General features: G+C 37.0%; 1 protein-coding gene across 3 annotated transcripts; it reads right to left on the bottom strand.

Moving 5' to 3' along the window:
* Positions 1–607: 607 nt before the first annotated feature.
* Positions 608–17,432, bottom strand: COPS5 (COP9 signalosome subunit 5). Of its 3 annotated transcripts, none has more exons than XM_008526687.2 (8): positions 16,848–17,432; positions 14,340–14,574; positions 13,245–13,373; positions 12,518–12,583; positions 11,893–11,978; positions 6,842–6,953; positions 3,254–3,402; positions 608–847 (listed from the first exon to the last, which is right to left on the bottom strand). In XM_008526687.2, the coding sequence occupies exons 1-8, from the start codon at positions 16,988–16,990 to the stop codon at positions 763–765; spliced, it is 1,005 nt and encodes a 334-aa protein (XP_008524909.1). In that variant the 5' UTR covers positions 16,991–17,432; the 3' UTR covers positions 608–762. The 3 variants fall into 3 exon arrangements, with proteins under 3 accessions (XP_008524909.1, XP_070487627.1, XP_008524910.1); XM_070631526.1 differs by having other exon boundaries at positions 17,042–17,332; XM_008526688.2 differs by having other exon boundaries at positions 16,840–17,329.

Below are 17,432 nucleotides of genomic sequence, written 5' to 3'. Positions count from 1 at the left end.
TAGTCCTTTTATCTTTCAAATTTCAGCTTAATGTCAGGTCACTTCCTTCAGGAAGCTAACCTGGGTGACTCTTCCCTGGGAAGTGTTCCTCCTGAGAGTTCCCCAGCACACTTTATTTCTCCCTGTACAGCAGTATACTTAGGTTCTTGTTAACTTGGCTTTAGCCTCCATGGTAAGTTCTGCGAAGATGGTGTTCAGAATCTTGTTCAGAATATCTCCAGAGAATAAAACTGGGCCTGGTTCAGTAAAGGCACTTGAATATTTGAATGAATAGATACCCTGTGCTAGGTTCTGTCTCAAATAAGTTATTTGATTGTCAGGAAAATAATTTATAGTATGACTTGGTTAATGTTTTGTAGGAACATAAAAACATTATGTTAAATTATATTTTTATAATGGACTGTCAAAAGAAGGTATAGGCAAATTGAAAAGTGGCTCTGACAATCAGTACGGCAATTGAAATGCTGAAATTCTTCGACTAATTTAGATAGGCAAGACTCTTAAAAATAGAAAGGTTCTAATAAACATTACTTTCCCTCATATTCAAGAACATTAAAGGATACTAGAAAAATAATGTAACCCTCCCCACGAAACAATGAAAGAACAATTTCACTTTAAAGAGTTTTATTACAGGATGTTAATATGCAGGACACTTCAGAGCACCTTATACTTCTAATCAGATTTTTGGTAACTGGTTTTAAAGTGTTACTTGAGTATTTTTCTCACACTGGCTTTCAGGCAAAAGCACTACTCAGTGATTGTTTAAGAGATGTTAATTTGATTAAACAGCTTATCCTTAATAACCTGAGACATCAATCCATGGATAGCTTCTATGGTAGTTTTACAGCTGGAAAGAAAAAAAGACATCATATAGTGTCTCAAGAACTGAAAACTGTTTCAAGGATGCAAGTTCCCCGACATTGCTATCCTTGCACCCCCAGTAATGATTTTTAGTTCATTCATACTCCCCAAACCACACCAATTTATAGTTTACTCTTGTGATTTTTAGTCTTCTGCATGTCTCTTGACCATTTCACTACTTACTAGCACCTTTACAAGAGAATGACAATGGAAAACTTGATATAGTTCATAACAGTTAATTTTGTTACATGTCAGCAGCTTTGGGAAAAGTTCTGTTTTAGAAGGTGACTGCAATTGTATATAATTCATAATTACAGAGTGATTCAATATTACATTAAGATCTGTTATGCCTTGTTTATTATTTACTATAATTAAAAAAATAATTTTAAAGAATCTTATGCTTTTTTTCCTGAAATAATCACAAATATCCTTCAAACAATTAAAAGTCAAAGTTAGGTGAATGGGTGAAGAACTTAAAAAAGTAAAAAGCAAAATATGATAAAAACCCAACAATATTCAGAAGAGATGCAATTCTTATAAAGTTACTCAAAAAAGGAAAATTCTCTACTTTTATATAACTACTTTGTCCTTCCTATTTTTTTCCTGTATAATTGGAGACATCCTCATAATGAAACTTTTGCTTCCTAAGATAAGTGAGATGTAAATGTAGATAAAATTACAAATCACAGACATAAAGGCAGATCAGCAAAAACACATACTCAGAGCAAGTAACAAAAACAGGACCTAATTCAAAGAAAAACTTAGTTTTTGTCCAGGGCACTAACTCTACCTTCTAAAAAACCCATGGAGAAGAAAGGAATGAGATAATTCTAACTCAAGATGGCTTCTGCTCCTAATACATTTCACCTTCCCTTTCCTATCGACCAGTCCAGTTTTTCTTAAAATGGATACCAAGGTATTGGTTTACATAGATGTCAACAGTTTTCCCTTCTCCCTTTGCTCCTAATTATCACAGTAAAATTCAAGTTTTTGTGAAAGTAAATGTTATGTAGGTAGTGTTCTTAATCCTGTATGCATCTGAAGGGCCACATAATTATTTCTTAAGTTATTGGAGAACATATCCCAAGTGTGTTCCTAACAAATTCTTGGTAGAGAAATTTGGGATACTAAATTACTGTATAAAGGATAATTTCAGAAGAATAACTTAAGAAAGATATGATAATTTCTGTGCTATTTGGGGGTTTAAAACTTTATAAAATGGGGCTGGCCTTGTGGCCGAGTGGTTAAGTTTGCATGTTCTGCTTCAGCGGCCTGGGATTTGCCAGTTTGGATCCTAGGTGCGGACCTACACACTGCTCACCAACCCATGCTGTGGCGGCGTCCCATAGAAGAACCAGAACGACCTACAACTAGGATATACAACTATGTACTGGGGCTTGGGGAGAAAAAAAATACAAAAGAGGAAGATTGGCAACAGATGTTAGCTCAGAGCCAATCTTCCTCGCCAAAAAGCATTTTTAAAAAAATTTATTAAAATTTGAAATTTGATAAACTTAAGAAATCCTCATTTAAATCCTAATTTAGAATAGGTTAGAACATCCTTTTGTAAATTTTTTTTTTTTTAAAGATTGGCACCTGAGCTAATGTCTGTTGCCAACCTTGTTTATTTTTTCTTCTTCTCCCCAATGCCTCCCAGTACATAGTTGTATATTCTAGTTGTAAGTCCTTCTGGTTCTGCTATGTGGGATACCACCTCGGCATGGCTTGATGAGCAGTGCTAGGTCTACACCCAGGAACCAAACTGGCAAAAACCTGGGCCACCGAACTTAACAACTTGGCCACGGGGCCAGCCCCCCCCTTTTGTTTTTAAGTTCCAGCAATAGACTAGTTTTCTTTGTTACATTTTCTTTTTTTTTTTTTTGAGGAAGATTAGCCCTGAGCTAACTGCTGCCAATCCTCCTCTCTTTGCTGAGGAAGACTGGCCCTGAGCTAACATCCGTGTCCATCTTCCTCTCCTTTATATATGGAACGGACACCTGCCACAGCATGGTGTGCCAAGCACTGCCATGTCCACACCCGGGATCTGAACTGGCGAACCCCGGGCCGCCAAAGTGGAACATTCTCACTTAACTGCTGCGCCCCAGGGCTGGCCCCTCTTTGTTACATTTTCTAGCTGAATCTAGAAAAGGTGACTGGGAGTGTTTCATAACATTACCTAGATCTTTAAGCTTTTAATGTCCTTACCTAATGTCTCCTAAAATTTCAAAGTTAAAATCTATGTCTGACAACTCTTAAAGGTCCCAAGAAGTTAATATTCAGATACCATTTGATCAAGTTATAAGTAAGTTGAACCATAAGGAAGTTGAATCCTATGCTTATTTGGAAATCTTGAAACAAAAAGACTTAGGAGCAGGACTAGACTCGCTCTTACCTGTCTCGTGTGGCTTTGGCAAGTTTGTCTTCTGACTTTCGGTCATGTGTTTCTAAACCCAACATGAAACTCCCTCGTCCCAGCTGGGCTTCTGACTGCTCTAACTTTTCAGACAAATCAAAGACCTGACCAGTGGTATAGTCTGCATTCTGTGGGGAAAATGGTATTGTGTCAGTATACAACTTTACATTAAAAAAAAAAGAAAATATATATATATATTTTAATGTAAATTAATTTTCTTTTAAATAGAACATTTCATTTACAAAGAATTCCACTATGAAATCTAAGTGAATAGTCAGTGAAGTAAGAAGTCAAATTATACTTGCAAAAACTGACTGCAAAGTTCAAGTAGTTCAAGTGTAGAGTTTATCCCCTTTTATAATTTCGAGATTGAATTTAGAACTTTTCTTTTTGACTGTTTAAATCTAGTATTTGTTATTATGAGAGGCTTTGAAGTACACAGATCTGAGTCCTGGTTCTGGCCCTGCTGCAGATTGGCTGGGAGGCCTCCGGAGAGCTCCTTCACTTTTCTGTGCCTCCAGGTCCTCTTCTGAAAATGGAGGAGGAAGGCAATAATTTCTACATTAAGGCTATAGTGAAGGTTAAATTAAGTAACATATATAAAGTTCTTAGGACTGTCCATGGCACCTAGTAAAGGTTAATAATTGTTGGCTAATGTTATTTGTTCTTGTTGAACTTCCAGAATTAGTACTTATGACAGTATTTTAAAAATAACATTTGTTTTAGCTTTTCTGATTATAAAATTAATTGTTACTACAGACAATTTGGAAAATGTAGAGCAATATAAAGAAAAAGGAGGGGCTGGCCCCGTGGCCGAGTGGTTAAGTTTGCATGCTTTGCTGCAGCGGCCCAGGATTTTGCTGGTTTGGATCCTGGGCGCGGACATGGCACCACTCATCAGGCCATGTTGAGGTGGCGTCCCACATGCTACAACTAGAAGGACTCACAGCTAAATAAAATATATAACTATATACTGGGGGGATTTGGGGAGAAAAAGCAGAAAAAAAAAATGATTGGCAACATTGTTAGATCAGGTGTTAATCTTAAAAAAAAAAAAAAGGGAAACACCTATAATCCCTCCACATAGCTATATAACCACAGTTATATTTTAGAGTATTGCTATGCTCACATGCACACCTACATTTGGTAAGCTGGAATATTATATATATGTACCGTTTCATCTTTTAAAGACTTCATACTTTTTAAAAAGAAAAAATTTAATAGTTATGTCTATGCAATTAACTATATTTTAAAAAGACTTTCATGGGATATCTTTTTTAAAAGGTTTAGTCTAAAAAAATTTCTTTTTCACTAATATGAGTTGTAAAGCATATATTGCATTTCTTTCCTATGTCTTCAATAGAAGAGAGTGAAGATTAAATAAACAACTTGGCAACAATTAGAATGTTATTCTCTTTGCTCAGTCTGTAAGACAGTATCAGTTCAGCCACCAAACATGACAAGTTATTTGTTGTCATCTTAGTTACTACAGGGGGCCCTTTAAAATACTACCAGCTCTTTCAATGATTTTAGAAACTTACGCTATTTTTAAAAGATGCAATTATATTCACATTGTCTGGATCTAAATGGTTTAGGACACAAATACATTTTTCCCCCCATAGGTTTGGGAAAAATCCTAAGGTTTATAGATCACTTCAAAATTAGAAGATATAGCTACTCAAGCCATAAAAATGCAGGATGGCAGAAACAGTTACACTATTGCTGTTAAAATGAAATACAATGAGATCAATTACATTTCAAACACACAGAATGAATATGGGGAACTGATTTCCTAAATCGAAAATAACTTCTTTCTGGTAGCTTTTAGGTTGCATGCTTTAGGCTGGGAAAGGGATGAGGAGAACATATATTTATATACTTTTTCTTAAAATGCTGCAATGTACTACATGTAAAACTACAAAGAGGAAATATAATTTAACCTTTTCTTGATTATTAATGTCCTCAATATATGCAGTGCTGGAATACAGGGACAGCCATAGGCTGAGTAGGTAGAGCTGTTTGCCTTTACACAAAGGTTCAGACTGCTCTGGTCTTAGTGTTTTCTCCCCTTGCCATCAGGAGTCACTTCTGGCTGCTATTAGTATACTTGCCTCTAAGGAAACAAGACATATAAAGTATTTAGCAGTGTCTGGCACATAGGAAGCACTTAATAAATGTTTGCTATTATGACCACACTCCTTCCTTCTAATTTGCTACTTCTGACCATTGAGGATAAGAAATAAGAACAGAAAACTTGTCAGAATTGTGTTTAAAATCATAGTAAGTATGCTCAAGTGAGGTCTTTCCCCATGAATACAAGGCACTCCAAACAAAAAAAAATAATAATCATTTATTGAGGCTTTATTATATGCCAGGCACTTTACTAATTGCTTTATATAAAGTACTTAATTTAATTCTCAGTGTACTTAATGATGTAGGTACTATTATCACTGAGCCCAAGAAAGACTCAGTCACATTAATAAATGACTTAGTGAAGGTCACACACAGCTAGTAAAGTGGCAGAACTGTTTTTTAACCAAGTTTATTTTATTCCAAATTTTGTGGTTCTAACCATTATGTTCTACCATACTGTATGAAGTGGCTTACTTTAAAAAAAACTGTTCCTAAGCTCTAGAGAGAAGCTTGTTAAATAAATATCCTTCTAAATATGTTAGGTTTTAATGATATATTGGAAAATATCCAGTAATTTTTTTCTTTTGCTGCCGAGAATCTGCTGCTTTAAGGTAATGATATTCTGATCTCCTTCTGGGGATGACCCCTTCTCCACTTTTAGTCCATGTGCACTGAAAGAGTTTCTTCCACCCCAGCCCAGCAGTGAAGCACTTGCCCTGGCCCAGCCACTCATGGCATTCATTCCCTTGGCCCAGGGCAGGTTTAAAGATGGGCATGTGACCTAAGCAAAAGTCAGACACAATGAGGCTTTTCCTGGGAAAATGCAGATGTGAGTGTGTGTATGTGTGTGTGCATCCTGATCATCTCTTTTGAACATAAAACTGAGAGGCTGGGAGGTCTGGAGCTAATGCTGCCATCTTGCTTTCACATGAAGCCTGAAACTGAAGCCAACTGACATGAAATCAAAGCTGATAGCAAAAGACCAAGACTTCATAATATTGTTTGAATGCAAACTTAGCTGTGCCTGAAGTAAGCCCTATTCCTGGACTTTGCAACTTATATGATTCTCTTTTTTGTTTAAGCCAGTTTGGTTGGGTCTTCTGCCACTTGTAACCAGAGTCCTACCTGAGACACTTCACACAACAAAAAACAGAATTTGTGTTTTTCCCTCTGTAAGTCTCTTTAAGGCAGGGGCAGATCTCACCGCATCTGGCCACTATATTTGCCATTTAGACTTGGTCTCAATGGTACATGACATAGGCCTTGGCTTGGCCTACTATCCCAATCCAGCTCCAGTTGTGCAGAATCTGACCCCAGCCCTGGTGTCCTGGCCAAGTCAGGTATAGCGTTTCCATGAAAAAGAGTTTCAGATATTAAACAACTTATGTAGCTTAGATAAAATTCAAATGTATCCCTTGCAAGTACAGTACTTACAGTAAGCAAGCTAGAGGAACTCAGCGTATTCACCCAGTATTTATTCCACAAAAGCTCAAGCAATTTGCGATCCAAAGAGGATTTGAAATATGAGACTTCTAAGGCATAATATCTATGAAACAAAAGCACAAACTTATAAGTAAAAAATATATTCAACCACATCATATAAAAGTTATGGCCCATTTTAGGGGCTGCCCCCATGGCCAAGTGGTTAAGTTCGCGCGCTCCGCTGCAGGCGGCCCAGTGTTTCGTTGGTTCGAATCCTGGGCGCGGACCTGGCACTGCTCATCAAACCACACTGAGGCAGCGTCCCACATGCCACAACTAGAAGAACCCACAACTAAGAATATACAACTATGTACCAGGGGGCTTTGGGGAGAAAAAGGAAAAAAAATAAAATCTTTAAAAAAAAAAAAGTTACGGCCAATTTTACATGATTACATCTTATATCCAAATAGTCATGTTTTAGTTTCTAGTCCAATAGAACAATAAGTAACCATGGTTTCCTTACTCTTCAGGGGTGTGGTTTCAAATCTGCTGTTTACTAAACTTTCATGTTATATTTCTTCCCTCTGTAGAGCCCAGAAATTCCCAAGAAGTTATCAACAACCAGTCAGAACTTCTGAATGACATATGTTTATCCATGTTATTGAGTTCATGAATTCCAGTCAACGGTATATAAATGAACTGCCTCTCTAGGGTCAACTATAATTTTTGTTAGGCTTTTTAAAATACTGAAAATGACATGTTGATTCCCCATTCTTCCCTTCCTAATCCTCTAATTAGGACCTACTGCTTTCTGGAAAAGCAAATTTTAAAGTAGGTCCTTAAGGCGCTTATACGAATTACTACTGCTTCTGAAGGTGCTTAATTTATAATCAGGGATAGCAAGGAAAATTTGGTTAACTGTCTGAAAAACTATTAAGTAGTAAATATTTAAATATATCACTAGGTTCTGTACATCAGTGGATAAAAAAACACAAGGGACTTCTTTATCTTAAGGAGATTACCATTTACATGGGAGATGTGGTATGAATCCACAAAAAGTTAAATGTAATGATATATGTTGAATAACAATAAGTGATGCTACAGTGCATATATAAAATTAATCACCTACCAATTAAAGGTTAGAGATAATGAGTCACCTTAGTCTAGAGAGAACTGTCTGAGAAGCCCCAGGGAGAGGGCAGGATTTAGAGGAACCTTTACATAGTCTATAGTGTGGATATGTTGAGAGCAAGGAGAGCATTAGGCAGAGAGCATCAACTCACAAAAAGGAAAGCCATGAAAGGAATAAGTAAATTAGTTCGCTGGGACAATTTAACAAGAGCAGGAGAATTATGTGAGGGAAACCTGGAAACTATGTTAGGGTCTAGTTGGTAGGGGACATTACATAAAAGGCTAAGAAATTTAAACTTTATCTTCTAGGTACTTGGGACTCATGGAAGGTGTTTGAGTGGAGCAATGATATGGCCAAAGAAGTGTTTTAGAAAACTGGTTGTGGTACGATGTGTTAGAGGAGAGAAACTGGAGGCAGGGATACCACAGAGGATGCCACTGTGGCAGGGCAGATATGAAGAGAAAAAGGCTCAGACTCAGGTTAGTGGTGCAAAAGACAAAGACACATGGACAAAACAAAAAATGCTTGTTGATTAAATTCAAGAATGAAGAAATAAAAAATAAGAATTTAAACACATCAGAATTCAGTGAAGCCTTTTTCCAGATTAAGATACCCATGCATATCTGAAGATGGGAAAGGACACAGCTAGTGAAATGTGGAAATGGAACAGTGTATTTCTTGAGCATATATTATGTTCTGGGTGCTGTACATACATTTTCATTTAATAGTCCTTACAATCATACAAGGAAGGATTTATTATTCCCATTCTACAGACAAAAAAACAGATTTAGAGTAAAGACCTTGCTCAAAGCTATATAGCTGTTAAGTGGTGAGAAAAGGATATGAAAAATTATGTCTATTACCAAAACATTACAGTCTTTTATTTTTACGTCCAGAATGTAGACATTTAAGAGAGTCTTTAAGAAGTGAGGCTCCAGGAGTGAGGGGGTTAGGGATCGGGAGAGGAGGCAGGGGCTCAAGAGGAAAGGTCACCTTTAAAAAGGAGGGGTTGTACCTCTGATACTTAAGGGAAAAAAAGAGATGAGTGGATGAGCATAGCAACAGATATGGAAATTTATAGAGGATGGAAAATAAGGGAATTCAAACTCTAGGGTCTAGAATAGACTTTTTATGTTTTAAAATTTATGGATCACCTTAATGTAATTACTGTTTTAATTCCGTAGGTTGATGCAATGAAACTTTTGGTCTAACAGGTAGTGATTAGCTGCAAATCTCAGTAGCAGAGTTGAAAACAAGAAGAATATTCAAAATTACTTGTGGAGCTAAATCCTCATCTTCTGTACAGGAAGTCAATAATAGATACTGCCTAGAACTGAAAATCAAGAAGTAGCACTATCAGCATGTTGTTTGAAGATATGGGGGTAAATACTTAAAGGAATAACTATAGTAGTTTAAGTGACTGCCTCTGGGGGATGGGAAAGGGAATGGTACAAGATTGCTATTTTTCATAAGTTTCATAGAACCATTTGACTCTTTAAACTACATGCTTGTATAACACTAACACACAAGCTAATTAAAAAAACTGTGTCCTATTTTCACTAAGCTTCTTCAAACTTAAGAATATTTAATATCTACATTAGATTTTATGTTTAAAACAGACTTAGGGTGTGTATTATGATCTGGGATTTAAGGTAGGAAAGAAAAAAGAAAGGTCAATATAAATTGCAAATAATAGCTCATTATCAAATAATTTAGGAAATGGATCTATAACCAGCATGCAAAAGACCTCTCAACTTGGCATTATGTTCCATTAAAGATTTGAAATAAAAATAAATCAAGCCACCTATTTGCCCTATGAAAAAGTTTACTCTTTCTTATTTAGGAATTGATCCTAAGTAAGAGAACATCTTTGTATGTTATAGCCTAGCAATTCCAGGTTCAAAATTCTAGGCTGTAGCAATGTAGGTAGCTAGAAATCAGCTACTTCTCTCTGATAGGCTCATATTTCAGAAAAACAGGAAAGGTAGGTTTATTTGGATACAGAAAGCATAGACTACCTCAGTCTTTTTTGTTTGTTTCAAAAGCTGAGGCCAGTGGTGAAAAAAGCAGAGTATCAAACTTCTGATACCACTACAACTCTCAATATAAATGAAAAAAAAGTACTGATACCCTGAAAATGAAAGTATCACAGCAAAGGTTTTCCATGCTTAGGAGCAATTCTCCCAAACAGGAATGGTTTAAATTATTTTGAATAGGGCAAATTAAGTGATTTAATCTCAAACCTCTAACTGAAAAATAAAATGGAATCTTTTTTTTTCCAGAACTATGTCAGGGATGACTGAAAACCCTATATTTAAAAACTCAATTTTAGAAATTCTGGAATTTTCTAAGAATTTCTAAGCAGAAAAATAAGAGCAGTAGCACCACAAAGTATTCCTTGAAGTTGGGATAGGAGATATGGAGAATCATTTATTCATTTCAGCAGCATTTTTCAAGGGGAAGGTACCTACCCTTATACATGTCATGCCCTGTTTTAAATGTTAGGATACAGCAATGAATTAACTGTACTCTCATGAAGTTCACATCCTAATGGGGTCAATAACAAGGGAGCAAAAAACATAAGATGGTGACAAGTGTTAAGAAGAAAAATAAAGTGAGGAAAGGGAACAGAGTGACAGGAAAGTGTTATTTTAGATAGGGTGACCAGTGGGTAGTCTCTACTAAGGTGACCTTTAAACAGATATTCAATGATTGCAGCAGTTACTGAGCCACATGGAAATAAGCAAGAATGTGCCAGACAGAGGGAGAAGCCAGTGCAAAGGCCCTAAGGCAGGAGCCTGCCTGGCACATCAGACAAACCACAAGGAGGGCACTATGGTTGGATTGGAGAGAGCAAATGTTCAGTGACAGGAGATGAGCTCACAGAGGTTGTAGGGGGCAGACCATACAGGGTTTGGAGTCCATGGTAAGGACTATGGATCTTATTCTTGGTGAAATGGGAAGACATTCTGAGACAGAGGAATGTGATCTGACTTACATTTTAACAGAATCAGTTTGGCTGACAAAAGACGTTTAAGGGGTGAAGGGCAGAAAGAGGAAGACTAATTAGAAGGCTACTGCTTTGGTTCAGGCTCCAGATGGTGGTGGCTTGGGTCAAGGTGATAATAAGAGAGGTGGCAAGATATATTTAGAAGGTGGAGAAAACTGTCCTCACTGGTTTCTTTAACATTTTAAAAATTGAGATGTAATTCACATACCATAAGATTCACTATCTTAAAGAAGTATACAGTTCAGTGGTTTTTCGTTTTTTTTTTTTTTTTGAGGAAGATCAGCCCTGAGCTAACCACCACCAATCCTCCTCTTTTTGCTGAGGAAGACTGGCCCTGAGCTAACATCCATGCCCATCTTCCTCTACTCTATATGTGGGACGCCTGCCACAGCATGGCTTTTTGCCACGCAGTGCCATGTCCGCACCCGGGATCGGAACTGGTGAACCCCAGGTCGCAGAGAAGTGGAACATATGCACTTAACCGCTGCGGCACGGGGCCAGCCCCGAAGTTCAGTGGTTTTTAGTATGGCTTCTTTAACTTTCAGGCTGAAAATGTTTAGGAAAAATTTTTGCTAAGTGAACTTGGGTACTTTGAGGGCTGCAGACATGCTAGTGTCAGGCTGGCCCTGAATACAACTTCTCTCAACTGTTAACTTCATTAATAGGCCAAGTATCTCGTACACTGATAAAATGTTTATGGTTGTGTGAAAGGCAGGTAACATGTTGGATTAAAACAATTATTAATGAAAAATTCAAACATTATCCTAAATTTGAATATTCTTACTATTATTTTAAAAGTTATTATAAAATGCATTCTGCCTGAACTTTTTTTCTCATCTGTAAAATTAGGGGCTTGGACTGGATGATCTCTAAGGTTTCTTATGATGATTTTGGCATCAGAAACATTTTTAAATTACTTACTGTTTGCAGTGTACACCAAAGTCTTCTATTTTATTAAGTGGGATAGTCTGGTACTCAGAAGGTCCTTCATCAGGAGGTTTGTAGCCCTAAACAAAAATGAAGAAAATAGAAGATAAAAAACAAAACAAAAAACAGAGGGAAAACATTGTTTTCTATGTAGCTATTTATAGAAACATTAATTTTGGGGAGTGAAATATTGAACATAAACATTCTAAGAAAAAAAGTAATTGCTATACCCTCCCTAAATCCCATTTGGTGGCTAAAGGCTGGATTTTGCTTATAGGTTCATTTTTCTTGTCCTTAGGTGATGTACACTTGTGCTAATATATTTCAGACTGCAGGGAAGGAAACAGATGTATTTAGCTTGTTTCTCTAGTACCTGTCAGAATGCCATGGGCATACAGATGCTTACAACAAATCAAGATTGCTTTCGTAGTAAAATTAACACACAGCACAAACATATTATCTTTTGCTAAGAACAATTTGTGGTAGTTTGACTGCTTTTTCGTAAATATTATTAAATTGTTTTAGGACAAAATGAGACACTAATCATAATATATCCTTACAAATAAGTCAAATATTTAGAGTTTAAAAAATGATAAGGACTTATAATTTTAAAAATTACCTTTGGGTAAGTCCTAAAGGCGCCAAGATTCACTTTCCCTGCAGATATTGTTCTTGTTGGGTCAATCTACAAGAAAAATATATTTAATATCTGTTGATTATAAAATTATATACTTCCATTTGTTTAAACTTTATAAACCTTGAAATACATATGTACATATAACACTATACACACAACACAGAAATTAAAAAAACCAAATAATAGCACATAAGAAATCATAAAAGTTCAATAAAGTGGGTTAAATGTAGAAATGTCTCATAGTTAATTTAGAGATTAGATCTAGTTATTATACTATTTAAGAATATTATTTGAAGATCTGCTCATCTCTTTTTCAAAAGTTTGCTTTTTTTCTTTTAATAGATGAACAATTTCTACCTTCCTCATAGTAACCTGCACTGCATCTAAAACACTCTGAGTATAGCAAGAGCTGCTCTAGCAATTCCCGACTTACTCAATTCAGTTAACTTTGACTGAATGCCTGCTATGAGCAGGGAATGTAGACACAGGCGCTGTGAGCATCCTCATCTTACAAAGTGGGGAAAGAGATGCAGAGGCATTAAGTAACTTGTTCAAAGTTCCAGCTTCTAAGAGCTGGAATTCAGATTCAATCCTAAGCAGACTGACACGAGAGCCTTGCTCTTTACCACACTGTTTTTATTTCTTGGTATACTTGCATTAGTAAATCTTCATGAAGAACTTACTTAAAACTGGTTGTAAAAATACTTACTACCACTGCTACGAATGGTTCCTGGAACTGCTGATTGAGCATCTGAGTACTAACATCAATCCCAGAAAGCCAGCAGCCATAGCCAGGGTGGCTATGATACCAGCCAATTGCATTTTCAAGGCGGCCAACCTAACAAATAAAGAGGGCAAAGGAGCTTGAGGTTCTTGTTTAATCTTAGAGACACTTGTCTGTTTACATGTTTTATGGAAAATAATAGTATGCAGAACAGTTCATAGCATATGCTGCTTTCAAGTTAAAAAAAAAAAGAGAGATTTTGAACAGATAATACATGCCCAAAGCACAAAATTAACAAGATACAAGTACAATAAGGTTATTCAGTCTCCCTTCCACCTCTTTCCCCTCAACTACCCAGTTTCTCCTATATATTACCACTATAGCCAGTTGCTTACACACCTATCTTCCAGAGATATTCTTTGTGTCTAGAATATATATTCTTTGCATATATGTAGATTAATAAACACACACACAATGGCATACCACATACAGTGTTCTACACTTTGCTTTTTCATTCAAACAAAAGATTCTGCGGTTTGTTCCATATAAGTCAAAATACAGCTAACTATTTATTTATTTATTTATTTATGAAAGGCTGGCTAGCAATTCACTGTATGGATATACCATACTTAATCAGTTTTATACTCAGGAACATTTAGGTTGTTTCCAATTTTTTCATTTTAAACACACATCTGATAATGAGTGTGAGAATTTTCAAAAAGTTTTTTGAGATATAATTGACATATAACATTATATTAGTTCAGGTGTAAAACATAATGATTTAATATATGTATATATTGCAAAATGGTCACCATAATAAGTGTAGCTAACATCCATCACCAGACATAGTTCAAATTTTTTTTCTTGTGATGAGAATTTTTAAGATCTACTCTCTTGAGTGTGAGAATTTATTTAAAAAAAATCCATGCTAATCTCATATACATTTTATATAAAAATTATTGAAAATAACTTAAAATATAAACTTTAATGTAAAGAGGACAGTTTTAAGTTTAGAAACCCAAAAGTCACCATGAGACTCTTAACTTGCAGTTACTAAACTTTAAGGAACAACATTTTTACCTGTTTGGCATTTTCTATATATGCGGCCATGTACTCATATGCAGCAGCCTGAGCATTTACTCGGGTTTCAGTGCCCTCTACAGGCAAAGCAAAACTGTCCATAATGATCATTGTTTCACCATCCACTTTTCCCAGCATCAAGCCCATCACTTCCAAGTTGCCTCCTGATCTGGCATGCATCACCATTTTCAGTAGAGCCAATGCTGAGATTTTGCAGTACTTAAAGTAATGGTGACTACAAAACAAAAGCACAGTGTAATTAACTTTCTTATATAAAGTACAATTTCAAAAGACAGTTTTTGTGAAGATAAGTATTGAATTTGTTACAGTGATGGAAGGGGGAGAAAGAGTGTAGAATGTGGGAAAGAAAAAGCAAGTGGGAAAGAACAGAGTTCCTAAAGGGAGCTGGAAATAATAACCATGTCATAGTCCTGCAAAGTATTTTGCCTTGGGGGAAGGGAAAAGTATGAAATAGTTTTCAAATATGCTATTCAAGGGGAAAGGAGGGAATTACATGACCACTTTAATAGACTTTTTCTCCATTAATTTTGGAATCACCAAATCTCTGATTCTGACTCTGTTTGGATGATTGTACCTAACTGTTCTCAGGCTTAACCTTCTAGCTTAATGGTTAAGAATGTGGGCTCTGACATCCATCTGTGTAGGTCTGAATCCTTGAACTGGTCCTAGCTGTGACCTTGAGACAACCAATTACTGTCTGTGCCTCAGTTTTCTCATCTGCAAATAGGGATATTTCATAGAGTTGTTGTTAAAAGGAAATAAAGTAAATGAAATAATGCATACAAAGTGCTTAGCTTAGTGCCTGACACATAGTAAAACTTTTATAAGTGCTAGCTCTTATTAGGATTATTAACCTATCTTTTGCAATACTGTCAAAGAACAGTGTGTTGAAGGGTGTGGTTTTGTGCTATCAGCTTCAAAACTGAAAATGTAGCCCTAATGTCTTTAGTTCTCCATGATCACTACTTCAGAGTTTGTCATTTGTGGATGTGACTAAACTGCTCTTGAATAAAATTATATTTTCCGTCTCATTGATGCAGCCCAAGACAGCTAGGATGAATATAATTAGAGCCACAATCAGTGAGGCAAGCTGATAGTGTCCACATATTTAATAAGCTACATCAACCTAAAACGCACAGGCCGCCACAGAAGTAAGGAGACAACCAGGCAAACTAACCAGTCTGTATAGAGTGGTCAGTGTTTCTGAGAAGCCTTTTTAAGGTGTCTGCCCACAGATTTCAGTCACAACTGAAAAATATGGAGACCTGGTCTTGCGAGTCAAGACATGAATTAAAATCTTAGCTCCTCCATTTACTGGGGAAAAGAAAAAAAGACAGTTACTGTGCTCCTATTACATACATTCTAGACACTTTATTATACATTACCTCATCTAATCTTTACAACATAACCAATAGGTAGGTCTTATTTCCACTTTACACATTAAAAAATGAAGACGGATAAGTAAATTTCCTAGGATCAATCAACTAGTGACAGTTGTGAGATTTGATCTTAGGTCTGACTATTGCTCACTTAAGAGTTCATTACCTTAGTGTGATCATCAAATAAATTACTGTATTTGCTAGTTTTCTTATTTGCAAAAAATAAGTGAGGATTCTTTTTTGTCATGAGGATTAAATGACATGGAAACTCCTAGCTCAGTGCTCAGTCCATATTAAGCACTCAATAAACATTGCTACATCTGAATACTGGCAGTTGAAGCTTGCGTCATAAAAAACTGAGACAGATGAAGTACGATGTTTTTTGTTTATCACCGCTCTCCTTCCTGTCTCTTCATTAGAGAGATTGTGTGCTCTTTTTACTTTCTCCCTAACAAAATCTGTTCTCAGGAAAGGATAAACGTTATGATTAAAGAACCTCGACTCGTCATCACTCCTAGGAACACTGGGATTTTGCTAAAAGGTAAAGAGCCTTAAGCTCTATTGATAAAATTTCTAGTTTATGTGAACTAGCAGAATAACATTTTGGGGGAGCCTCGTTGTGTTTCTGAAATAATTACCAGCAATCAAAAAACAATTATAGATCTCTAAAATATGGCTCATAGTTATTTTAGAGACCCTTGGGCTAACTCAATTTCTGAAGACAGCTGCAGTCTCCAGTCTGGGAGCAGCTAAAGGTCCCAACAAGATGTATACAGACATAGGATTCAACGCATAGTGGGTGGCATATATGACAATACGGATGTTGAGAAGTGACAATCCAAATCACCGCTTGCCGTTTTCCTCTTCCATCCTCCGGAGGCAAACGGGTTAAAGAAACAGAAAGGGGAGTCGAAGCAAGCCCTAGTGGAGGGGCTTAGGCTCTGTACTTGCGGGAATAAAAGGTAGACAAAAATTTCTCAAGCGCATATTCTTCTCCTCCCTGCCCACGAAACGACAGGCTCTCCTCCCCTTCAACTCCCACTCCTCCGGCTCTCTTAAACTCCCGCCACCCCTTCCCTCCCCTGCGTTTCGCCAGGGACCTCCTCACTCCTTAGTCCAGGGCTTCGCCGCCAGGATTTCCTGCTGCTGTTTCTTGTCGTATTTGTAGATTTCATCGATACTCTGGGCTTCCTGCATGTTGTTGGCCAACTCCCAGGTTTTCTGGGCCATACCACTCCCGGACGCCGTCATCGTTGAGGAATCGGAGAAGTTGTCGCCTCCACAACCAAAACGCAACTTTACCTCGCTGGGTTTCCGGGTGTGGGCTTCGGACCCTCCCCACCACAGGTGCAAACTCGTACTAGACTCTCGAGGCAGCCATGACACCTAGAACCGGAGGTGAAGTTGGTACAGACCATTCGAGGATGGCGGGGACCCTTCGCTGACGCGACGATATAAACAGCAGTTTCATAATAGTTAGAGACAGGGGATTCTTCTTGTGGCTGAAATGGGAACATATTATCTTGGAAAACTATATGTGTGAATTAGGACAAACACTATGTTGAGTACGGGAATGGTATAGCCTTCCGCACCGGAAGAAGGGCATGCTAACGTTATGCCAGTAACTGGAATGGGCCTCCTTTGTTCGTACTGCGCAGGCTTGTCCTCCGCCATATTGAAAATGGGTGGATCC

Source organism: Equus przewalskii, chromosome 8 (assembly GCF_037783145.1).
Source record: "Equus przewalskii isolate Varuska chromosome 8, EquPr2, whole genome shotgun sequence".
Lineage (NCBI taxonomy): Eukaryota > Metazoa > Chordata > Mammalia > Perissodactyla > Equidae > Equus > Equus przewalskii.
Note: the sequence above shows the minus strand (reverse complement) of the source record. Positions and strands in the feature narration are given on the sequence as shown.

Coding starts and splice junctions, on each gene's coding strand:
- COPS5 (XM_070631526.1), bottom strand. CDS start 17,256: ATGTTCCCATTTCAGCCACAAGAAGAATCCCCTGTCTCTAACTATTAT. Junction 6,954..11,892: donor TTTGGTGTACACTGCAAACA/GTAAGTAATTTA, acceptor TTTGTTTCATAG/ATATTATGCCTTAGAAGTCT. Junction 848..3,253: donor GCCAAAGCCACACGAGACAG/GTAAGAGCGAGT, acceptor TTTTCTTTCCAG/CTGTAAAACTACCATAGAAG.